We start from the raw sequence: 26329 nt of genomic DNA, 5'->3' as shown, positions 1-26329 counted from the left end.
CTCCTAAAAATCTCCATATTTCACTTCTCCTAAGGACAACCTTCCACATCTCAATTATTTAGGTGTCTCCCAGATTCCTTGCTTTTGTGGATTATCTTATTTCGGGCAAACAGGAAGATCTCAATTTATTCGGCAAGAAGAACACAAGTCTTACATTCAATACCTTGAGTCTGAACATGCAAAACATGCTATCAAACACTAGGCAGAGTTTATTGGACAAGACAAGAGTTCTTCATAAAAGTTGATTCCTCAGATCAGCTTTATAAAGAAACACATGAAACTTTACTTCACTCTAACTTAATTTAAACAGATCCGATGGTATGTGTCTATCCCCTTTGTGGGATAGTACTTTTTAAATCAGCTAATCTTTCTTAACTTTATTTTGTCTATATATATATATATATATATATATATATATAGTTTTTTTTAATAAGTTAGGAAATTTACTGACCTTTTTAGTTATCTTACATTACCAGCTTAGGTGGTGCTTTTTAAAATTGTCTGTTAATGTTCAAGGGTTCATTATGTTTTCTTGTACTGAAGATGCCTATGATACTTAGACAAAAATTCTATGCTAATAAAAAATATATTTCATGAGTTTATACCCAGTATTATAATTATTTTAAATACGCCTACTCACAGTATTTCACTAAAACAAGTAAAAAGACACTATACCATGTGTCAAATCCTTTTCATTATTTTTCTGGTACATAAATACTGGATGGCAACCATGAACTGCATAAAAAAGAAAAGCATTTGCTTTTGAACATTCAACTACAGACTAAGAACAAAATATTTTGATGTAGAGCAATTTGAGATGCAAACTTGCTGTGCTCCCCATATTTTTCAAAGAGAATGTTTTTTGCATTTAAATTAAAAGTAGTAATTTTACACTTGTCATTATTTTAAAATGCACTACTTCAATCTCATGAAATGCTAACAAAATATAAATCTGCTGAGAGCAACTGTAATTTCTATCATTTCTCAATTCTAGATTCTCTTCTCTCCTCCTCGCTTTGTTGTTGCTATTATTAATAAAACCTCTAAGAACTTCATGGTTCATTGCTGGAAATCAAATCAAACTCTGTATCATTGTATCAATTAAAATCCATACCATTTGTGTAATTACAAAAAACATTTTGCAGGTCCATTTGTTATATTAAGATATGCTACTTAAATGACCTTCACTCAATAAACAGAAGACGTTTGACATTATAGGGCATGTATTGCATGTGTCACTGGTGCTGCAACAACACCAAAAAAAAAAAAGTATGCAGAGTAGTAGTAGTAGTAGTTATTACTATCTGCGTTTTATAAATATTAGAATTGCTTAACAATCAATCAAGTCGTCAAAGTTTGTTTATGATCTAAAGCATCCTTTCCATTTATTAAAGGAAAGGATGGTCAACTGTTTTTGTCTGAAGAATTCTGCGTAACAAATTATGCCTATTTTTTTAGGTATTGATAAGTTATATATCATATCAGAGTAAAAATTAAAAGTTTATAGTATAGCATAATTAAAACTGTTAACGAATATAAGCAGGGATGTTTTAAGTCTTGCTTCACATGTCAGATCCTGAAATCCAAATTCACATTCTTGATTACTGAGTTTCATAATTTTGCACAGTAACATATTTTATAAATAAAAATGACTTGAAAGAGTATCTGCATATAATATATAGGCATAGCAATTTAAATATGAAAATCTACCAGTGCGGTGTAAAAATAAATTAAATACTTATATATATTTTGTTGATTGAAATATAATTTGTATTATATAATTGCTAATTTTGAGTATGATAACTTAAAACACGCCGTTGCACATTATTTCCCCTGCTGTCTTTACACTATTAATAATACCTTTCGATAATATCTAGCAAGTGCTTTTGATATTCAATATTATCACAGGATATATAGCCAACTTTTGTATTGAAATTTCTTTACATATTCTTTAAGTAAACCTATCGCATGAATCTGCACTCCTAATCTTTATTCTTTTAAATGGGGGGAAAAAAAAGATAAAAACATATGTTAGCATGCAGTAGAATAAGAACCGGAGCAAAAATCATATCACTGTATCAACCATTTAAGTGGGCTTGAACATACAGCATGATAAGATAAGCCGTTAATGAAACTGAAATCGCATTACCCTTTGTCGGGATTGCATAAGGCGTGAGATACCCCGATTTCATTACTTTCCGCAGCTGGAGACAACCGAGTGAAATTGTGATCCGCTGATTGGGAAAGTGGATTTCGCTTTCCCTGTTCACGGGTTCCTTTTCCAGGATCTGCAGACTTAGTTCCTCTTCTTCTTTCCCCACATGACAAACACAACGCTCGCTCAGTGGGGTTAATAGAGGTGCAGTTTTTGCAGTGCCATTGTAGCACCGATGCATTTGAACCCATTTTACTGATCACATCCCTTCTCCCTTTAATGATTAAAGAATATCCTTACTAATGTTCTGAGTTCTAAATTCTCCATCATGTGATATTCCTTCTGCTGTTTGCTGCTGCTTTAGCCAAGAAACCACCATATTGAGTATTGAAAGATGCACCACGCATGTGTTTATCCTCAGTATCAGAGGATGATGTTTTCCAGCTGTATCAGAATGTGGGCACATAATAGTGTGATCTATTTTCTCATATGAATAGAAAATTGTAATTTGTATAATGTTTCATACTTGAATTCCTCATAGCATTAATAATTTGTAGCTTGTATATAATAAATATATATGCAAAATAATACAATACAGCTTTATCTTTCATCGTGAACAATTTAGCGAGATGCACTTTCCTGGTATTGGTTCTAACATGAGTTTTGCAACAAATAGCAGCAAGGCTTACTGAAACCAATGACGAATGATGTCACCAGTTGTATGGCTTTTAACAGAGCTACATAGTCATGAGTTTCCTTCCAAATGACGGGGAGGTGTATGCGATAGGAGATAGTTCCGCAAAAAGCGATCAAACCGTAGGCGTTATTATGAGTACGGATATAATTATATAGATTTCCTATTTAAATTCCATATATATGCTATTATCATAATAAGTTTTTTGACGATACTGTTATGAAGAATGATTTGTATATGTGCACATATATTTATAACTACTTATTTTTATTGACGTGTTTTTCAGAGGAAAGAAACGAGTTTCGGTAAATAACATGGAGACTGTCCATGACGGTTGGTTAGTGAAGTCACCTCCTGAAAAAAGGATACTAAAAGCGGTAAGTTGAGGATTATGAGATTATTAACAGTATATGTTAACAGCATACTAACAATATATGTTGTATGCTGCTTTCTACATTCATTTCTCACACTGTATTATTTATATTGAAATTGCTGACATGATATAACAAGAAATAAAGTTAATTCCAGTTTACATTGGAATTGTAGTATTGAAAATAAAATATTTTCATTTTCAGTATATAAATAAGAGCTAAATGCAGGGATTTCGTGATGGTCTACTCCTCATATTTCATTTTAATTTGCTGTCTTTCGTATTTAGATTGAATGTTCACGTTAGGTTGATGCATTTTCCAAAATAGTTTTTAATAATTAAAACGCAAAACAGTAACATCATTTTCGTATTTCCTGAGAAAATCGTTGTTAATGCAGCGTTCAGAGACCTAGCTAGTGTTTATAGTAATATCGCTAAATATACGGATTTTCGTTGAAAATTCGTAAACATATATCTAGAATTTAGTTTCTCTTAGTCTGTGATTAGTCTCATATTGGTAACTTTAGATTATAGTAACAATGATTATAATTAACTCATTGGTAAAATCAGTTATTACCAAGTACAACCTTCAGATTGAATGGGGAGAGCAGAAGCCCACATTAAAAATAAATAAATTCGGTAGGTTTTCTGTTAAAAGCCTCTTATAATTGGGCGAGTTAGCCAGACTAAGAGGTTTTTTTTTTTTTTTTTTATTTTGTCCCACAAAACAAGTAAGCTGGCTTGATAAAATGCACAGTTAACAGATGATAACTGCTTTGGTGGGAAAGCAGTTATGAGTGCCTACAAATTGATATACTGCTTTCATGGCTTAGATGCTTTAGCCATAAGCAAGGATAAAGGATACATTTCCTAAATGTATGGCAGTTTTCTGCATCCAAATTTGACATAAGAATATTCTTAAAAGAAGAAACTGATTCCAGAAAATTCTTTCATAAGTATATTTATTCAATGAAATGTTTTTTTTTTTTCCTGAATGAATTTTGCAGTGAGCATCCATAAAGTAACCAGTGAGATCTGAATGAACATACTAGTGGAAGTGAATTTAGATACTCTATAAAGCAGATGAGGTCCCTAATATAGACTGCTTAAGAACATCTCAGTTGCAATAAATCTGCATCTCGAAAATTCATACTTTATTATTTTTTTTTTTTTATTTATCTCTTACCCACACATGAAAGGCCATAAGACCTATTACTTTAAGTGTCGTTTATGGCAGGAAGGTAAAAAGAAAGCAGGAATCTGTTCACATACTTTTGAACAACTGAAAGTCATCTTTTGGGGAAGATGTAGTGAGGAAGGCTATTCTAAAAAATAGTGGTTGAGGGAGAAGAAAGATAAATTAGTTTGCTAAGTTTGGAATTACACTGTAAATAGGTATTGACCCATTTACAAGTCCAGCATCTGTTCATGTTATGGTTTCAGAAGTAACTGGTGGAAGAATGGTGGCCAATCCAGTATTTCATTGTCCATGAAAATCTGTAGAACAGGCATAAAATTGAAACTCATCATTAATGTGTGTGTGTGTGAGAGAGAGAGGGGGGGGAATCATCATTGCTCTTCTCTGAAAAGCATCAAACAGTCACAAAGAGAATTTGGTACGCAATGCCAAACATTCCCAACCAGCCCAAGAAGGGAGATCTGATCATATTTGGATTTCTGAATATTATCCAAAGTTATAGAACATGACATGAGATCTCTCTTGCAAGAAATTACAGGACTATTTTGTTAACAATGAATCTTACAAGATTTTCCTCACTCAATTGAAGTATACAAGTAGATCAGAGATTTTGTGCCTTGGTTATGGTTGATCTTTTGACTTTTAATAATTGGGCATTAGGTTGTCAAATGAAAAAAGAGGAATGGAATGTACTGGCATCAGCCAAGCTGCTATGGAATAGAATTTGAAGTCAGTGAGAACAGGTAATTTATGTATAGCAGGAAAAGAGTGGATGAAAGTACAAATTCCTGGGACACTCTTGCTTTGGTGGGAAAGCAATCATGAGTGTCCACAGAAGAAGCTGGTAACCCAGTTGCAAAGGGTAGAAGGCAGACTATAGAATGGCACTTGGCTAAGTAGGTCTCTATGCTGTTATCAATCAAATTCCATAGAAATGTTAAAATCGCCTATATGAGTTTCTTCTAACCTTTCCATGGCTTGACTTCAAAGTGTGTGGTTCAGAGATTCTATATCAAAGTGGCAAAATTCATATTGCTAGTCTAATTAGTTGGTTTGCTCCAGGTGTTATAGAATTTTGTTTCAATGACATTTTTCATGTTGGAAATTTTTCCGTTTGGTTATACTATAAATTAAAGATACCAAGAAATTATATACTCGGTTTAATCCTTTATCCAAGTGTAAGCAAACAAAGTTTGCACCTGAAACATTTTCAGTACTTGAGCAACTCATGCTTTTGACAGAACTGAAGTGAGAGAGCAGTTGGACAGCAGTTTGTTGCCTGACTTTTATCACATTTTTGGAATTGGCTGAAAGGGTAGATGCCAGTAGAGTAGGAAAGCTTGAAGACACAAAATAATATGGATGTTTAGTTATGGAGCACAAGTTTTTAACACAATAGGGAGTATACCATCATTACTAGACGTTTTGTTTATGTCCAGGTTATTCAAGATTCTTGTGATTTCTTTCTGGTGGAAGACTTGTTATGGCATGGAGTAAGCAGTTCTAAAACATTAAGAGGAAATTTGCTTTGGTCTTCTATGTAGGAATTGGAAGATAAGAGTGATGTCAGTAGGTCCATCATGCCTTTGGTGATGCTAAAATAGTATCATCTAGATGCAAGAGCAGTGGAAACAGTTGGTAAAAAAAAAGTTGCACCAAATGGCTTTGCGATGGATTGGAAGGTTTAGCTCTCATTTGAACAGGAGGTGAGTTTGGGGCATTTGGCTTTTCAAAATATGATTACGATTTGTTAGTTGTTTTTTGCAGCTGTTGTTTAGAAGAGAATCTATAGAATAAATTTTATGAGCTCTGTGAACTAAGGTCTTGACACCATATTTCTGACAAGGGTGGTAATGAGTTAGAATCAGTGTATTTACCAGTATGAGTTGGTTTTCTATACACTGATAACTGTAGAGTACCATTTAGTTGACGTAGAATGAGAACATCCAGAAAAGGAAGAAGAAAAGGAAAAACACCTAAGAATCAAATTTACTTTCAGGGTAAATTTGATTCTTAGGTGTTTTCAAGAAATTTATGAAGATTGGACAAGGAGGAGTTCCATACAGGAAACATATCATCAATGTACCTTTTCCATACCGATGGTTTAGGTGAAAAAACGTCCAGAATAAGTTGTTCAAAATGTTCCATAAAGTAATTGGCTAGAGTTGGGAAAGGGGAGACCTCATAGCTGTTCCCTCCATCTGTTTATACAGTTTCTTCTGGCATCTGAAGTATCCTGAATTAATCACAAAGTAGAATAATTTTACAGTATCAGGAGGAAAATCGTCATCAAATTCCTGATATGTATCCTCTAAGGGTGTACAGGAAATGATAGTACTACATGAAAAACTTACATCATTACTAACTTCCTGTCTACAATTTTTCTCCACATCAGACACTAGAAAAGAAATGCATAAGTCAATCCAAGCTCTGACAAATAAAAAGAAAAATATCAACCATAATCTTTGTATAAAAGATCAAGATGGAAAGAATATGGAAAAGAACTATTTGACTCTGATTGCACAGATGCACCAGAAATACAAAGTATGGATGGTGAACCAGTTACATATGAAGAAATATGCTCTAAGTCAAATGAAAACAGGTGAAACACCAGGCTCTGATCAGATCCCTATCGAATTGTTAAAGAAATTAAATGAAAACACAATTAATGACCTAAAAGTTATTTTTAATAACATCTATGATACAGGATACATCTCTGATGATCTAGGGAAATCCATCTTTGTCACTATTCCCAAAATTCCAAGAAATATAAGACTAATAAGTTCAACAACCCATGTTACAAAATTATTACTGAAAATAATCCTAGAAAGAAATACAAGGCACTTTGTCAATAGAAATAGAAGACACTCAATCAGGTTTTCACAAAGACAAAAGACAAGAGAAGGAATTTCCGATTCGAAAACATTATGTGAAAGAAGCCTCGATAATCAGAAAAGCATATATTTTTGTTTTATTAATTACAAACAAAGCATTTGATTCAATAGATCACAAGAAATTCATACATATCCTACATAATGGGTTAAAAGGAAAAGATCTACGTATAATGACAAATATATACTGGAATCAAATGGCCTCCATAAGACATAAAAAATGCATATTCTGGCAACTTTGAAATCAAAAAAGGAGTAAGACAAGGATGTTGTCGTATCACTCTAACTGTATAATATATAGAGTGAGCAAAAGTTTTAAAGATATTTCAAAATTGAAGGGTGTAAAAGTTGGGGATAGGAATTTCAACAACTTCAGGTATGCAGATGACAGTCCTTATAGCTGAATTTGAAGATGATCTTTAAAACTTAGTCACAAAAATTTACTACAGAAGCTTAAGCATGGGATTAATTATTAACCTAAAGAAAACAAAGTGCATGATTATATCAAAACAACCAATAAATAAGTAATTAAACATAACTGTTAACAAAAAGAAAATTTAACAGGTTCAGTCTTATATATATTTGGGACAAATGTTTACAGCTGGAGGAAATTCCCTTAAAGAAATTAAAAGAAGAATAGAGACAGCAAGAAATGCCTTTATTGATGTGAAAACTTTTCTAACATCTAGAGACATTAACGTAGACAGAAGAAAAAGATTAATAAAATGATATATCTGGTCAAGCCTTTTCTGCTGGAATTGGACTCTAAATAAAGAAGCAGAGAAAAAATTAGAAACTTTCAAAACATGGACTATCAGAAGAATGTTGAAAATATCATGATCAGAGAAAATGAAAAATGAAGATATTTTAAAGAAAGCAAAAATGAAAATAATTAAAGAATGAAAACTTAAATATTTTGGACATCTAACTAGTCAAGAAGGCATTCAGAAATTAATATTAGAAGGGAAACTGGGTGGAAAAATAGGGAAAGATAGACCCAGGAAAATGTGATTTGAAGACATTAAGGATTGGACTGGCTTGAATTAGCGTAAATGTTCCAGAGCAGCAAAAGAAAGAAAAAAGTTCCTTGACATTCATGCCTCTAGGGAATGGTACTTGAAGAAGAAGAAGAATGCACTTTTTACTGTATCAATCTACCTATGCCTTGGTCTTCCTCTGGGTTTTTTTCCTGCCAACTTGGCAGAGAATAACTGATTTGCTAATCTTGCCTCTCCTATTCTCTTTAAGTGTGATCATACCACCTGAGATTAGCTCTGGTAACATATTCTTGAATGCTAAAAGTGAAAAGTTCTTTCCTAATATCCGTGTTTTTAATATGATATTGCCATTGATGCCATCTGTTCATGCCCATAATTTTTTCAGGACTCTCATATCTGTGGTCTCTAGTCTTTGGTCAAGTGGTTTTCCATAACTCAGCTGCAGATCCATAAGTTGAAACACTGTCCTGTATACAGCTAATTTAGTGTTTTGACTAATTTCTTTCTTATTCCATGTACATTTATTCAGTTGACTTCCTACCATACCAGCTTTACCAGTTCTGTTGTCTGTTCCCATATTTAATTTACCATCTTCATTAAAAATTGTGCCTAAGTAGCTATAATGTTTTACTTGTTTTATAGGCTCTCTATTCACAATGTAGTTGATATTTTCAATGTTTCTGCTTATTTTCATTATCTTTGTGTTGTTATTGCTGATTTTCATACCAAATTATTGCAACAGTTATTAAATTTAGTTAGAGAATCTTGCAGACTTTTACTGGATTTATTTAAAAGTATAGCATCATCTGAATAAAGCGATGAACTGACATTAACATCTCCAATTTTGTTATCAGGTTTAATACCACTTTCCTTCGTAATATGATCCATTTAGATAATGAATAACAGAGGGGATAATGTACATCCTTGTCTGACAGCAGATTTAACATTAAACCATCTTCCTATAGGTCCTTCAGTTCTAACTGCTGCCTTACAAATCAAATAAAGACTAAGTATTGATTGATATAATGCTCCATTGACACCATACAACTGTAGCGTTTTGAAAACGATGGTGGTCTGAAAAGTTCTCAGCCTCAACCGTAGATGGCAACATTATTGACAAGATTTTTTTTTTTTTTTCTAAATTGGAACATCTGTCATAAGCATCCATGTGAAATTGCAAGTCATTCCATCAAGTAGTTTGTTTTATACAGCTGTCAAGCAAAAGAGTTGTATGTATCCCTTGAAATGGATAAAATTTGAGTATCATGCGGTTATAAAATTCTTTCTATAAGAAGATTTAACGCCAAAAGAGATTCATTCAAAGTTCATAAAAGTTTATGGGTGCTCTTTTCCTTTATTTTTGAGAATTAAGAAATGGGCTGCCGAGTTTAAACATGGCCATACCAGCCTTGAAGATGATCCATGGGAAGGACATCCAAAAGATGTATCAACACTAGAAATCATTCGTCAAGTGCACGATATGTTATTGGATGACCGGTGAGTCATAGTACGTGAAATTGCTGAGACTATAGGCATTTCAGAAGAACGTGTAGGAGATACTTTGCATGAACAATTGCAACGAAAAAGCTTTGCGCAAGATGGGTGCAATGCTTATTCACAGGAGATCAAAATTCCACTCGCACGAAAATCCCTCAACAGCATTTGGAACATTTTAAAAAGAATGAAACTGATTTTGTGCATTAATTTATTACTATGGATGAGACTTGGATTCACCATTACACACCAGAATCCAATTAGCAGTCAAAATAGTGGACAGAAGCTGGTTGTTCAGCGCCAAAGAAGACAAAATCTTCTTTGGTGCTGAAGATTCTTTCAACATTAGGGTCAATGCTGTATAACTGAGAGGAGACCTCCACATAGCCTTTAAAGGAATGCGGAGAACCGACCAGGGCATCTGACCTAATGTCCAATCCTCACCTTCTCATGGTGCACCCTGTTGGGTATCTACCTGGATACTGAACAAATGACGATGGGCTGGCAATTTGGGATTTAGCTGACCAAATTGTATTCCTATTCATTAAACCAAAATACAAAATGATGATACAACATGACAAAATTTCATGCTGGCTGGGGCGTCGCCCGGTTAAACAAGGCCCCCGTTGTTTTCGCCAGGGAACCAGGGCGAACAGCAAAAAGTCAGCTCCTGGAACAAATATGAAAACATCCCAACTCAACATCACCAGAGTTAAAGATCGGTACTATCAACATAAGAAGCCTGAATGACAAAGAAATGGAGAGGAATAGAATAAAAAGAAATAGCAGAGGAATTAGATAAGTACCAGATCGACATAATAGGGGTGACTGAAACAAAAAAAGGCAAAAACTGGTGAGATCTTTCTGAGCAATAAATACAAAATGTTATATTAAGGCAATGACAATCAAGGAAAAGAAGAAGTAGCCATAGTATTCAACACAAAATGCGAGGCTCATCTTCTTGAATGACAGGCAGTGTCAAGTAGAGTGATTTGGGCAAATATGAGAATGGGAAACTGGACAATGAGACTTATTTGTGCCTATGGTCCCAGAGAAGATTCTACTAAGGTAGAAGTGGAGGAATTTTTTGTGGGACCATTTAGAGAAAGCTACTGGCACAATGAAAAAGGAAAAAGTTGGTCCTTGTTGAGGATCTAAATAGCAGAGTAGGAAGTGATTGTCAGACATACAAAAATGTTTTGCGAAAATTTGGAGAAAAGAGCAAAGCTAATAATAATGGCATATACCTGTTGGATTTCTGCTCAGGACATGGACTGGTTATTACTAACACCTTGTTCCAACACAAAAATGTGCACAAATTCACATGGAGAGAAGAGGCAAGGAATAAGAAAAGCTTCATTGACTATGTTATTGCTGATAGTGATGTTTTCTCCATGGTGCAGGACATCAGAGTGTACAGAGGATTTGAAATTGGAAGTGATCACTATTTAGTCTTGAGCAGGATAAAATTGAATTTCATATTGAAAAGAACGACGTGTAAGAAAGTTTTAAAGCGAATAAAAGTTGAGCAGCTCTCAGTTGTGAACTGTAGACTAAAATACAGAAAGATTATTGAAAAGAAAATGAAAGAGTTTGAGAACAGGAACCAAACTTGAGAGATTCAGTGGCAAGACTTGAAGTAAACCTTGATTGATTCAGCCAGCCAGAGAGACATGTGATGAGGTTGTCTGCAAGGATAGAAAAATCAGAAAATTCCATGGTGGACACATGAAGTTAAAGAGGAAGTGAAGGAAAAGAAAAAAACATACCAGAAGTTCCTGGCAAATAAGTCAGCTTGTGCTCTTAGAGAATACAGAGACAAATGTAAGAATGCTAAACACTGTGTAAAACTAGCTAAACAAAAGTCATGGGAGGACTTTAGCAAAAATATAGAAAATAATTATCAAGAAGGTGGCAAAATATTCTGGAGGTTGTTGAAGAAGCTTAGAAATGGAGGAAAGAGTGCTGTAAAAGGAGTTAGAGATGATAAAGGTGACATGAAAACGAGAGAAAAAGATATCCTTGAAGTACAGAGCAATTACTTTGAAAAATTGCTAAATGAAACAAGTAGTGATAACAACATAATGGTAAAAAACACTGACCAGGCATACAGTCAGGAATACATATCCATACTTGAAGTAGAAAAAGCCATCAAAGGCTTGAAATGTGGAAAGGCAGCAGGAGTATGATATTCGACCAGAAATGCTGAAATATAGTGGTATAAAAGTCTTACAGTGACTGCACTGCATGGTTCAGAAAGCCTGGACAGAGTGATGAATTTCCGATGATTGGAGTAGAGCTCTGATAGTGCTCATATATAAAAAGAGAAATAAAACTGAATGTGAGAATTACAGATGTATTTCCCTACTGAGTGTTCCTGGCAAGATATATGAAAGTATACTTGAGAAACTGTTGAGAAGAATTGTGGAAGAAAAGCTTGGTGATAAACAAGCTGGATTCAGATCATATAGAGGCTGTCAGAATCAGATCTTCACTTTACGACAAATAGTGGAGAAATCATGGGAATATAACAAAGATCTGTATTTAAGTTTTGTCGATTTGGAAAAGGTATATGACAAGGTGCCAACAGAGAAGCTATTCAATATGCTACAGTTATATGGTGTCAATGGAGCTTCATATCAAGCAATACTTAGTCTTTATTTGAGTTGTAAGTCAGCAGTTAGAATTGAAGGAAGTACAGGAAGATGGTTTAATGTTAAATCTGGTGTGAGACAAGGATGTACATTATCCCCTCTGTTATTCATTATCTATATGGATCACATTATAAAAGAAAGTTATATTAAACATGATATCAAAATTGGAGATGTCAATGTCAGCTCTTTGCTTTATGCGGACAATGTTATACTTCTAAATAAATCCGCTATAAGTCTGCAAGATTCTCTGACTAAATTGAATAGCTGTTGTAATAGATATGCTATGAAAGTTAGCAATAAAAAGACAAAGACAATGAAAATAGGCAGATTCATTGAAAATGTCAACTGTGTTGTGAATGGAGAACCTGTGGAACAAGTAAAACATTTCATCTACTTAGGCACAATTTTTAGTGAAGATGGTAAATTAAATATGGAAATAGGAAACAGAATCAACATAGCTGGTATGGTAGGAAGTCAATTGAATAAATTCATATGGAATAAGAGAGAAATTAGGCGGAACACTAAACTAGCTGTATACAAGACAGTGTTCAAACCAGTTTTATCTTATGGATCTGAGAGCTTGGTAAGAAGTAAAACACTTGATCAAAGACTAGAGACCACAGATATGAGAGTTCTGAGAAAGATTAGAGGCGTGAACAGATGGCATCAATGGCAATATCTTATTAAAAACGAGAATATTAGGAAAGAACTTGACATTGTCAGCATCTAGGAATGTGTTAGCAGAGATAATCTCAGGTGGTATGGTCACTTAAACAGAATGGGCAAGGAAAGATTAGCAAAACAAATGTTTTCTGCCAAGAGGGCAGTTAAACAACCCAGAGGAAGATCAAGATATAGGTGGATTGATATGGTACAAAGTGCCTTAGATGATAGAAATATTAGATCTGGTAATGTTGGAGTCTTGCCAAGTAACAGACTGATTTGGAGGAAAATTGTAGATAGCAAGTTAGTAATGATGTAAATTTTTCATGTAATACCATAATATCCTGTATACCCCTTGAGGATACATGGCAGGAATTTGATTATGAAAAACAATAAACGGGGAATATTATTCTGATTTTAACAGGGAAATATTATTCCTATCTTTCAACCAGACTAGGCGAAAAAAATTCTTGAGAAAAGACCCGGTTTGCAGAAGGAAAAAAAGTCATCTTTCATCATGACAATGCACCTGGCTACAAAGGTGCTTTGGCAATAGGAAAATTAAGGGATCTTTACTATGAATTGTTGGAACACGCACCCGATTCCCCAGATTTAGCTCCCTCTGACTTCTGTCTCTTCCCAAAACTAAAACTCTTCCTCCTTGGGCTGCATTTTTCTTTGAATCAACAGGCAATTGCAGCTGTAGAGGGTTATTTTGCAGATCTTACTAAGAACCACTACAGGGAGGATAATGGGGATTGAGCATTGACGGAATAAATGTATTAGTCTTTAGGGAGATTACATTGAAAAATAAAAATAATTTTGAAATTATTAATTTCTTTTTTTTCATTGTTAGGCCGAGAACTTTTCAGACAACCCTCATAGCTTTTCTCTTGTCATCTTGCAATATGCCTTTTGCAGGTCTACAGAATCCAAATACAGATCCTTGTTATATTTCCATGATTTCTTAACTATGTGATTTAAAGTGAAAATCTGATCCTGACAGCCTTTATTTGGCCTGAATCCTGATTGCTTCTCATGAAGCTTCCCTTCCACAATTCTTCGCAACCGATTCTCAAGTATACTTACATAAATCTTACCTGTAGGACTCATTAGGAAAATACCTCTGTAATTCTCACATTCAGTTTTATTTCCCTTTTTCTATATGTGCACTATGTGAGCTCTACTCCAATCATCCAGAAATTTATATCACCATACTTGAGCATTTCTGGTCGAATATCATCTACTTCTGCTGCCTTTCCACATTTCAGGATTTTGATGGCTTTTCTACTTCAAGTATGGATATATAATTTCTGATTGCATGCCTGTTGAGTGCTGTCACTGTTTGATTCATTTAGTAGTTTTTCAAATAATTACTGCATACATCAAGGATATCTTTTTCTGCAGTGTTCATTTCACCTTTATCATCTCTTATTCCTTTTACAGCAGTAAAAGAAGTAAGATAGTACTGATCTTGAACTCTGGCAATGTAAATCCATCCTTGTTCTATTAGTATCCAAGTAGATACCTAATGGGGTGCACCACAAGAAGGTGAGGAAAGAACATTAGATGACAAGCCCTGGTCAGTTCTTTGCTATGTGGAGGTCTCTTCTCAGTTATAGAGCTTTAGATATTCGTTGAACGTTTTGGGTGGAATGAAGGCTTTTATCCCACTGAGGATTATTTCTGAGCTGGTAAGATCTTCTGGAGGTTGTTGAAGAAGCTTAGAAATGGAGGAAAGAATGCTGTAAAAGGGGTTAGAGATGATAAAGGTGACATGAAAAGGTAAAAGATATCCTTGAAGTATGAAATAATTACTTTGAAAAATTGCTAAATGAGCAAGTAGTGATAGCACAGTTTTGAAAAAAAACTCAACAGGCATACAGTCAGGAATACATATCCATACTTGAAGTAGAAAAAGCCATCAAAAGCTTGAAATGTGGAAAGACAGGAGAAGTAGATGATATTCAACCAGAAATGCTGAAGTATGGTGGTATAAAAGTCTTACAGTGGCTGCACTGCATAGTTCTGAAAGCCTGGACAGAGGGACGAATTCCCAATGATATGAATGGAGCGCTCATAGTACCCATATATTAAAACGGAAATAAAACTGAATGTGAGAATTACAGAGGTATTTCCCTACTAAGTGGTCCTAGCATGATTTATGCAAGTATACTTGAGAAACGGTTGAGAAGAATTGTGGAAGAACAAGCTGGATTCAGGCCAAATAGAGACTATCAGGATCAGATCTTCAGTTTACGACAAATAGTTGAGAAAGCATAGGAATATAACAAAGATCTGTATTTAAGTTTTGTCGATCTGGAAAAGGCATATGACAATGTGCCAAGAGAGAAACTATTCAATACGCTATGGTTATATGGTGTCAGTGGGGCATTATATCAAGCAATACTTTGTCTTTATTTGAGTTGTAAGTCAGCAGTTAGAATTGAAGTACAGGAAGATGGTTTAATGTTAAATCTGGTTTGAGGCAAGGATGTACATTATCCCCTCTGTTATTCATTATCTATATGGATCACGTTATGAAGAATAGTGGTATTAAACATGATATCAAAATTGGTGATGTTAATGTCAGCTCTTTGCTTTATGCAGACAATGTTATACTTCTAAATAAATCTGCTAAAAGTCTGCAAGATTCCCTGACTAAATTGAATAATTTTTGTAATAGATATGGTATGAAGGTCAGCAATTAAAAGACAAAGACAATGAAAATAGGCAGAATCATTGAAAATGCCAACTGCGTTGTGAATGGAGAACCTGTGGAACAAGTAGAACATTTCACTACCTAAGCACGATTTGTATTGAACAAGGTAAATTAAATATGGAAATAGACAACAGAATCAACAAAGCTGGTATGGTAAGAAATCAATTGAATAAATTCATATGGAATAAGAGAGAAATTAGTCAGAACACTAAATTAGCTGTATACAAGACCAGTTTTAACTTATGGATCTGAGAGCTGGGTCAGAAGTAAAACACTTGATCAAAGACTAGATACTGCAGATATGAGAGTCCTGAGAAAGATTAGAGGTGTAAAAATAGATGGCATCAATGGCAATATCATATTAAAACTAGGATATTTGAAAAGAATTGTCAGCATCTAGGAATGTGTTAGTAGAGCTAATCTCAGGTGCTATGGTCACCTAACTAGAATGGGCGAGGAATGATTAGCAAAACAAGTGTTCTCTGCTAGGTTGGTAAAAAAAAATGACCCAAAGGAAGATCAAGATATAGATGGATTGATACTGTACAAAATGCCTTAGATGATAGAAATATAAGATCTGATAATGTTGGAGTCTTGTCAAGTAACAGACTGATCTGGAGGAAATTGTTGATAGGAAGTTAGTAATGATGTAAATTTTTCATGTAGTACTATCATATCCTATATACCAGTGCTTCCCAAACTTCTGGATGTCAGGGCCCCCTTTGCAATAATTAAAATATTTCACAGCCCCCCCCTCGAAAAAAAAATCTTAATAGAGAGATATATTATTATAATATTTATTGTATTTATATTCAATACAAAACATAAACAGCGAATAATGCAAAAATCAAATGCATATATGCAAATAGTGGTCCTATTTTGGGGTTGAGCTCGAGGTTATATCGTAGTGTGTAGTGTTCGTGCAAGCTCCTGATAAGATAAGTATTATTTTCAGTTATCGTTGATAAAATTAGTTAATATTGCGTAGTTTTGTTTGCCTTGCGTATTTTAGTGCGTCTGTTTGTGTGTTTTTGGTGTGTATAACTTATTATTTGATAAAACACGTTGCAATAATTATGGCACCTGTATGAATTAAAATGGCGGCCAGTAATGATGGTTCGTCATCGTTATCAAAGAACAGTAGTATAAAAGAAATGAGTCAGTGTACTAGCTGTGAAATGTACGCTTTACGGAGTGCAGTCGGAGTGTGGATAGATGATAATAAAGGATTGAATGTGTGTAGAAAATGTAGGGAGAATGAGGAATTGAAATGTATTTCGGATCGTGAGTGTGATGTCAACCTTCAGAATGCTGTTTCTTGTCATAGCGATATGACAAGAAACGGCAAGGTTGTACATGAGAATTATGAGAGTGTGAATGATAGTATTAATGGTTTCTCAGACAATAAAAAAGATTGAATAGATGCATTGAATGAGATCGCGTTGTTGAATGGTGCGATAGAAAGGGCAAAACAGCAGCTAGAGTGCATGAACAAAAGTCGACTGAATGAACCAACCAATAATAAAAGGTATGACAGGAAAAATAGGCGTATGAATGTGAACATGAACAAAATGAAGGATAGAGTGCTGTATGGAGACTTGTTAGTAAGAGGTGTGTTAGTAGAGGATTTGACAAAATCGTACCAACCTGGTGCGACCATCAAGGATGTAACTGAGTCTATTAGAGAGCAAAAGGAAAGGGTGAAAGAAATGATTGTTGTGGCAGGTACGAATGATTTGAAAGGAGATCAAATGGAAATGATAGAAGACCTGAATGAATTGTTTGAGGTAGCAAAAGAAAAGAGTGAGAGAGTTAGAATGATTAGTCTTTTGCCACGGTATGACAGTGAAATGTTTAAAAGGAGGGCCATAATTGCGAATGACTTTATGCGTGGGTTATGTATGACGAGTGGTGTGGAATTTGTGGACGTGTGGAGTGAGTTTGATGGGCGAAAGGATCTATATAAGATGGATGGCTTGCATTTGAATGGTTATGGTGTAAGAAGACTTGAGAAAGTGTTGCTGAATGTAGTGGATGTGCAAATTCAGGGAAACTAGATTCGTTAAGGGGGGGGGGGAGAGTAGATATACAGTCCTTAGGGAGGCAGTTGAATGTAAAAATGCATATGACATGCTAGAGCAAATAAGGACAACAAACCAGAGTGGGATAGTTAATATAAGGCATCAAGGTAGGGTTGGGGCTAATGGGGGTCTTAGATTCATGTACACTAATACTAGGAGTATTAGGAACAAGAAGGAAGAGTTTTTGGCCATGGTTGGCACTTCCAGACCACAGGTTATTGGTATTAGTGAAACATGGCTGACTGTAGATGATATAGCTAGTGGGATTGAATGTGATGGGTATAGTGTGTTCAGGAATGACAGAGAGAATAAAATGGGGGGGGGAGGAGTATTGTTAATGATAGCTGATGAGCTACAGCCAAGGAGAATAGAAGTTGAATTGCAGGATAGAGAAAAGAGCACATTTGAGGCCATTTGGTGTGAGATTGTGACCAGCAGAACTAAATATACAATTGGGTGCTGCTATAGACCAGGTGATGGAAAAGATGGTGGTGACAGTATGCACAAGCAAATAGAAGAAATGAGTGGAAGAAGGGTGATTATTATGGGAGATTTCAACTATGGTCGCATTGATTGGAGTGAGGAGAGGACACACGGGAGGAAGGAATTGGATTTTATGCAGTTATTAAGGGATAACTATCTGCGACAGCATGTAATGGAAAATACTAGGGGTCAGAGAGTGCTTGACCTAGTAATTACATCTGAAGATTTGGCTGTAACAAACATAACCACATTGCCACCAATCGATGAGAGTGATCATAGGGTCTTGACTTGGGAGGTGGCTAAAGGTGTGGAATTTTCAATTAAGACAGGGTACATGTGGAATTATCGGGCTGGAAAGTATGATAAAAGTTAGGAGTTTGATTGGTTCAGTGCCATGGCATGTACAACTGCAAGGACTAGAAGTTGATAGTGCATGAGAGGCAGTTAAGAAGTGTTTGCATGAAGCAGTGGCTGACTGTATACCTAGAGTCCGAATAATAAATCAAGTAGGGGTTAAATGGATGAATAACACCATTAAGCTTGAGCTGCAAAAAAAGAAACAACTATGGAGGGAATTTAAGGAGAAAGGTGACCGGCAGGCACATGAACGGTATAAAGCGCAGGCCAGAAGGGTGACGAGTGTGGTAAGAAAGGCAAAAAAGGATTATGAAAGAACATTGGCCATGCGGGCTAAAGAGAATCCTAAATTTTTTAGATATGTAGCAAGTAAAAGGAAAAATGTACATGGCAGAATGATTTTAAAGAATTCCGATGGTAGGGAGGTAACTGAATCAGTTGAGATAGCTGAGTTACTGAGTGAGCACTTTGCAAGAATATATCATCCAGGTGGTGACATTGCAGAAACGAATAAACCAGTAGATTATACGGGAATTGTGGTGAATGAAGTGGAGGTGAGTAGTCTATTGCATAACCTCAATGTCAATACATCTGTGGGATTGGATGGTATACCAGCTCGTGTAGTACGAGAAGCAGCTAATGAATTGTCAGTACCCTTGACCATTTTGTTTAATTTGAGTCTCGGGTCTGGGTTAGTCCCGAGCGGGTGGAAGGAAGGGAAAATAGTTCCACTGCATAAAGGTGGTTCCAAGACCGCTGTTGTAAATTACCGACCGATTAGCATATCAGGAATCATTGTCAAAGTCTTAGAGAAATTAGTCAAGAAAAGAATACAGGATTGGATAGATGAAAATGGGATATTGTATGGGGGACAACATGGTTTTGTGAAGGGTAGATCATGCCTCAGTAACTTGCTCACGTTTTTTAACACAGTGACAGCTGAACTGGATAGGGGTAATGAGTTTACAGTGATACTACTGGACCTTGCCAAGGCCTTTGACAGGATACCACATGGAATCCTAATCAGTAAACTGGAGCAGATGGGAATAGATATAGGGTTGGTAAGATGGATAGGAGGGTGGTTGAAGGAGAGATACCAGAGAGTGGTTTATTCAGGAGTGGAGTCAAAAAGACATCTTGTGACTAGTGGAGTGCCACAGGGCTCTGTTCTTGGACCACTGCTTTTCAATTTGTTCATCAATGATATTGGAAAGGATTTGAGAGGAAGTGTTCACGTGTTTGCTTATGATGCAAAGTTGGGTAGAGCAATTGTGAGTGCTCAGGATGTCAAAATTTTACAGGCTGATTTGGATAGTTTGGAGGACTGGGCTAGGAAAAATGGATGTCAGTTTAATGTGGCAAAGTGTAAGGTTATGCACTTTGGGGTGAAAAGAATAGCAGTAGTATATCACATAGGTGGAACCATACTCCAGAAGATTGATGAGGCCAGGGATTTGGGAGTGCTGGTGGATAGGGAGTTGAAGTTTAGGGGGCACATTGCAAAAGTAACTAAAACAGCTCACCAAATCACTTGGTTTATGAAAAATACTTTAACATGCAGAGAGAAGCAAGTTGTTGTTCCTCTGTATCGAGCCTTGATAAGACCCCATCTGGACTTCTGTGCCCAGTTATGGGCACCAGGGTGTCTTCGTGATGGGGAGGAAGTGGAGAGGGTCCAGAGACGAGTGACCAAGATGATAGCAGGTCTGTGGAATGAACCTTATGAGAATAGGTTGAGGATTGTGGGTTGCAGAAATTGGACGATAGGCAAAGGAGGGGTGATATGATTGAGACATTCAAATTACTGGAGGGTTTTTATAAGATTGATCCAGAAGATATTTTTGAAAATATGACTGGTGGTGGGAGGACTACGGGCCATGCATGGAAGCTGGGCAAGAGCGTGGTTGACAAGGGTGTTAGAGCTAGGTTTTTTACTTTGAGAGTATTGAATGAGTGGAATAAGCTTCCAGAGTCTGTTGTGGGTGCTACGAACGACCGTGAATGAGTTCAAGGCAAGATATGATAGATACTGTGTGAATGTTGAATAGTTGTTCCAGACATGATGTTAGGGCCTCCCTCGATGAGTCTGTCGACTCCTTGGAGTTTCCCGGAACAATAATAATAATAATAATAATATATTACATTTTTTGCTTCTTACCATTTAGTTCTGAAGACGATGTGGGCTGTTCTGATAAAATATGAAATACTGTCCTTTTTTTGAGTCTGTTTCTGCTTCTTCTGATTGTTCGCAGGAATTTTTTTTTATTTTTTATCAGCCATTTATTCATCTCAGGGTTAAATTTTTTAACGTAGAATAGATCAAATAATATCACCACTTACCGATACTGGCACACCACAGACCGATAACATGAAATTAGTGAATATTACCTGAATAAGGGAATCCCCCAGACCAGGAACATTTTTCTCTTTTGTGACTTTTCTCCCTTTAAGGTAATTAAGCCTAACGCGAAACAGACAGCAAAGGCAGGTTATTAAAACATGCATATGATTGGTGCGGTATTAACAAAAGATCGCCCAACCGAAAGATAAAAGTATAGCTGACAATTGAGGTTGAAATGCTAACTCCCTTCAACCGAATTCCATATGTGAAACTGCCATAACATTCATTTTATATATATATTACTTAGTTTTAACACTTTTATGAATTTTAACACGTTCAGTTGAATTTTATTGTTGCCTTGGGAAATCGAACTCGCACACATCTAATTAATAACAATAGTTTTTAGGTAGATACTGTGTTTGCCCATGCAACATATGGTTTTGTTTCAGTCTATACAGCAGTTTCTGTATGAGGGGACATGTGATTCATTAATTAGTGTGTTTTTATCCTAGTTGTCTCTAATTGCACTATTTGTTGAGAAATATATTACACAGACTCCTCATACCTTATTCACTGGCATAATAAAAGTACTTGTTTTTATTACCTCTGCAGTATAGTGGCTGTTAGGGAGGGCGTGTTGTTTACCACTGCAAGCGAGTTACTATCTCCCCACATGAACTTGTTTAAGCTTTTTTTTTATGTGTGAAGTATATGCGAAACTTTCATTGGTAACAGAAAACTAGCTTGGATGACAGTGATAATATAAAACGAGTTTTGATATGTATATAAAGTCAGTATCAACAGTCCTTGATTACGAACACGTGATGAAAGGGACAGGAAGATTTAGAGCATTCGAAGTAAATATAATTAACCACTGCTTTGAAATGAAACATATGAATAAGCAATATTTACTAATATTCATTAAGCGTCGAAATACACAGGAAGCAAAGTTTGTGACCCAACACCAATCTGTGAATTTTTCCATAAAATATAAAAAATAACAAAAAAGAAATAATAAATAATAAAAGTTAAATACATTTCTTTTAAAATAAAAAAAATCTACTTAGTCTTAAAACATTTTAAATTTGTTTTCATTATTTCACGGTTCCCCTCAACAAAACCTATGGCCCCCAAGGGAGCCACAGCCCACAGTTTGGGAAGCGCTGCTATACACCCCTTGAGGGTACATGGCAGGAATTTGATGATGATGATTCATTCTGAGCATAGTCTCAGAATTCTAAAAATTTTTACTCATCAATCATGAGTGAGAATTTTTAGTTAATGATTAAACCAAAACTCCTCTTTTATTTTATTTTACTTTTTCGTTTTAATTGTTTGAAAGATTTAGGTTGAATGAAGGCCTTTATCCAACTGAGGATTATTTCTGTCATTCATTCTGAACATAGTCTCAGAATTCTAAAAATTTCTACTAATCTGTGTTTACCTTATCGCATCTATTACTGAATGTTGGTCACTATAAATACCTCTTTTGCCAATTGTTTCAAATTTTGTCATAATCCTTTTATCTTTAGAGTGCTGATTCACACCATGAACTAGTCAGTTAAACACGACACGTCAATCTAAAATAGATATGCTGCACACATGGTGACTAGCTTGTTTCCTACCTAGTGATTTAATAGTGAATATTAAAACTTGAAAAGCTGAGAGATATTTATTTTTTCGAAATATATCATAGTTGATTCTAGGCTACCATCCAATAATGTTTTGGAGCCTGTCAGAATTCAGAAATACACTGATGTAGACATGCTTGTTTTATTGGAGTATTTTTGATTCTGGTTTTCAACATTTGCTTATAATAGGGCAGAGAAGTTTTTTTTTTTTTTTTTTTTTTTTTCAATAAAAACAATTCAAGACATATAGTGAGTACGAAGTGAATACTTTGCAGAAATGGTGTTAATAATAATAATAATAAAATGCATGACTATAAGATATTAAGTGACTGTTAGAATACCTCCAGGCTGACAATTTGATGGGTGAGATATTTTCCTGACTGGTGAGCCAATGCAGTTTTTTTTCCAATCCCTGATTGTGAGTGACAGTCTACATACACAGTGTAGCAAACAAGTAATCGGAATAAATTCATATAAATTATTCTATGTATAAGGAAACTATTTCCTTACTCATCTCCTTCAAAATAATCTCAAAGAGACTAAGTATGCTTGTTTAGCATAGATACAAGCTTTGGAAAGACTTGTAAAAACTTGTCTTTCTCTGATGGCACTGATTTCTGTCGTGTTCTTCTGAATATCATAAAACTCTCAAATCAGCATCTTTTCAGTTTCAGCTTTGAAAACAGAAAAAAAAAAAAGTCTGAAGTCAGGAGAAAAAATAGTAGTTAAATATTGCAATTTACTTGCTATCTAGAAACATCATCATACTGATTGCTGTGTGAACAAGCACATTCTCATCCGGTATTCATCAACCTAACTCTTCCAAATTGGGCTGCTTGCTCTTGATTCATGTCAGAAAGAATTCCCATTACCACCATCAAATTTCTGTTGCAGCCGAACTTTGTTGTAATGATCACAGAAATAAGATCACTGCTGTAATGAGCAAAAGGTGATAATGATTTATGCATATTCCCATACTAATTGCTCACTTTTATACTGAGTGTGCTACACGGATATACCATACAAATTTTGTAACTATGCAAACGTTCTTAATTTCTCAAGTTGTCCTTAGAATTGAAAAAAAATGAAAGGAGTGGCTTAGCCTTTATGACCACCTGCATTGGATTATGGCTGGTTTATAACCTAATCTTGCCCTTGGGAGCGATTCCCATTCTACCTACATCTCCATTGTCTAGCTTCCAGCCCTCCTCCCCCACTTTATCTAAACACTACCATGAATGTAAAATCATTTAATAATGAACCCTTCTATTGGAAATATGTCTACTAAAAGAAAGTGTCTCATTTTGTGAAAAAAAAAAATTAAAATTATTTGTGAGTTAGAATGTGGTGCAAAAAATATTGAATTGTGTAAAAAAGTTTTCTTTATCCTCTTCAACAGTATTGACATTGCAGAAGAATAAAGATGTTTACATATTGGCATTATAAAAAAAAACTTAACCAAAACAAATGTCAATGAAACATTGCTTCAATGGTTTATCTAGCACTAGAATCCACTCAGCTCTACACAAGAAAGTGCTAGATTCTGAATTGATGGTCCAATTATGAAGTCTCAAGTGAAAAAATTTGCCAAAGAATTTGGGCATGACAATGTTGTATGTAACATCTGTTGGCTGGATAGTTGAAATCGTGTTTATTAATAATTAGTATTGTTTTCATTATGGAGAAATAAACCATTTAGTAGTAAGTGTGTGGTTTTAAAATTATGGACAAATAAATTGTGTTTAATATTAATTATATTGTAGTTTATACAAGCAGATTCATACAAATAATATTTAGGTATGTGATTATTTTTTTCTCTTTAATACTTATTTTGTATTTTTTTTGTTTTTGACTATTTTTTATCTAGTGATTGAGAATTTAAAAAAAAAAAATAGAAGGTAGATTTAACTCATCACTATATAATGGTTATAACAAGAAACTTTTTTCCTTCCCCTGGTGCTTGTTGTAACCAAATTCAACTGTGTGTACCTTCAAGGGTTTAAAGGATACTATGATAACACTCTTCCAAATTGGTCTTATTCTCTGGACTCTAGTTATCAAATCTTATATATTCTAGAAAAACTTTTAAAGATTCTCAAGAGCATACGACAGTTATAACTTATATTAGATGTAGTTTTTGGTGTGTGGAGTTGGGGGGAAAATACTGTTTTGCAAAACTGTGTAGTGACTCTCTATCATTGCCAGTGTGCGACTCACCACTTATTACTACAGAATGAAGGTGTTATACATTATTGTCATTAGTTATTAAATTTATTTATTGATATGCGTAAACATAAGCTGTATTATTTTTTAAAATGACAGGATTTAGTGTAACTACTACTTTGGCAACTGATGCTGCCAAAAAGCATGTACCAGCACTGAGTGATCTAAGTGTGAGTGTAACTACTGCAGCTGAAAGTGCAAAGGCACACACCACCTAAGATTGATTTAATCATGAAAGTTTCTGGTTCTCACCACTATGTTAATATTGTATAATCTCCACAGCTGAAAAGAAAGATATTTGGATTCATGCATAAAAGATAATTGACCACAGTGTTTTTTTTTTTCAGAGGGCTTTTCTAATAGTGCTATGGTTCCAACAAAACTTAAGATTTTTGGAAACAAAACACCAGCAGTATGAGAATGTCAGTTGATTTTTTAAATTAACTGACAATGAAAGAATTGAAAATAACTGCTAGGAATGTTCGATGCTCCAGTGGACCAAACAAACAAAGCAGAGAAGAGGATTCTTATTACAATTGCTTTTACATTATTTGATACGGTTTAGTACTTTTCTTACAATTATACAACTAAAACTGATTGTGATTAATTGCTTGAAAATACTACTTAGATTTGACAACTATTTTCCTTCAACCCCAGGAGAAGTCTTTGTAGTTTTTGGATCCATTCATTTTTACTGGTACAACAATTGTTTTATCTATGAATGAAGAAGATATGCTGACAGAACTTTCAACAGGCAAAAATATTGAAAAATTCTGCAAACAACATGTCACTTGATAAATTTTAGGCAAAAATTCATAGTGAATATGGCCCTTTGAAACAACAATTGGGACTCTACACTCAATGTTCCTTCAGTGTATTTGTGAGGTGGATTACCAACAATCACTGCAACCCTAACAAAACATCAAAATAGGTTAAATTGGACACCTACTTTAACTTTCTCTAATAAATGTTCCAATAAACATCAATAATCTGTTATTCAGTACAAGCTTATATTTGTCACAAAGATTTGCACATTTAGTGAGTGAATATTTTTGATTCACTGATTTCTATAAATATATTGTGTTTTCTTTGTTAAAATATTTTGCACATAACCATTCGTTGTTGAAATTTCCTCTCTAATCATTTCTTATGAAGACTTTCATAGGGATTCCATGATAAAAACATTTGTGTGTAGGTGCTCTGCAGTCTCAGAAAGTTTAAGAAAACAGTATTCTAAAGCACTTATTGTATCAATCTGCATAGAACTTGGTCTTCCTCTGGGTGTTTTTTCTTGCTCTCCTTTCTTCAACACCTTCTTGGCTAAATTTTCTGCTGCCCATTCTGTTTAATTTACCATACCTATCTGAGCTCTGC

At 34.9% G+C, this 26329-nt stretch overlaps 2 protein-coding genes across 7 annotated transcripts in view; one reads left to right on the top strand and one right to left on the bottom strand.

Moving 5' to 3' along the window:
- The window catches only part of LOC150106660 (calpain-15-like), a 406958-nt gene extending 404151 nt beyond the window's left edge, over positions 1 to 2807 (bottom strand). The window contains exon 1 of the mRNA XM_090393252.1: positions 2150 to 2807. Coding sequence (XP_090249378.1) covers positions 2150 to 2406 — 257 coding nt within the window. The 5' untranslated portion in view covers positions 2407 to 2807. The remainder of the gene's footprint in view (positions 1 to 2149) is intronic.
- The window catches only part of LOC150106659 (uncharacterized), a 165363-nt gene that overhangs the window by 15841 nt on the left and 123193 nt on the right, over positions 1 to 26329 (top strand). For 3 of the 6 annotated variants that reach the window (XM_090393255.1, XM_090393253.1, XM_090393258.1), the window contains exon 2: positions 3136 to 3226. In XM_090393255.1, coding sequence (XP_090249381.1) covers positions 3136 to 3226 — 91 coding nt within the window. Of the gene's footprint in view, positions 1 to 2908; positions 2988 to 3135; positions 3227 to 26329 lie in introns of those variants that run through there. The other 3 variants (XM_090393256.1, XM_090393254.1, XM_090393259.1) reach the window with 2 other exon arrangements.

This window comes from Typopeltis vanoorti, chromosome 5 (assembly GCF_054136105.1).
Source record: "Typopeltis vanoorti isolate ZY-2024b chromosome 5, IOZ_Tvanoo_1.0, whole genome shotgun sequence".
NCBI lineage: Eukaryota > Metazoa > Arthropoda > Arachnida > Uropygi > Thelyphonidae > Typopeltis > Typopeltis vanoorti.
Note: the sequence above shows the minus strand (reverse complement) of the source record. Positions and strands in the feature narration are given on the sequence as shown.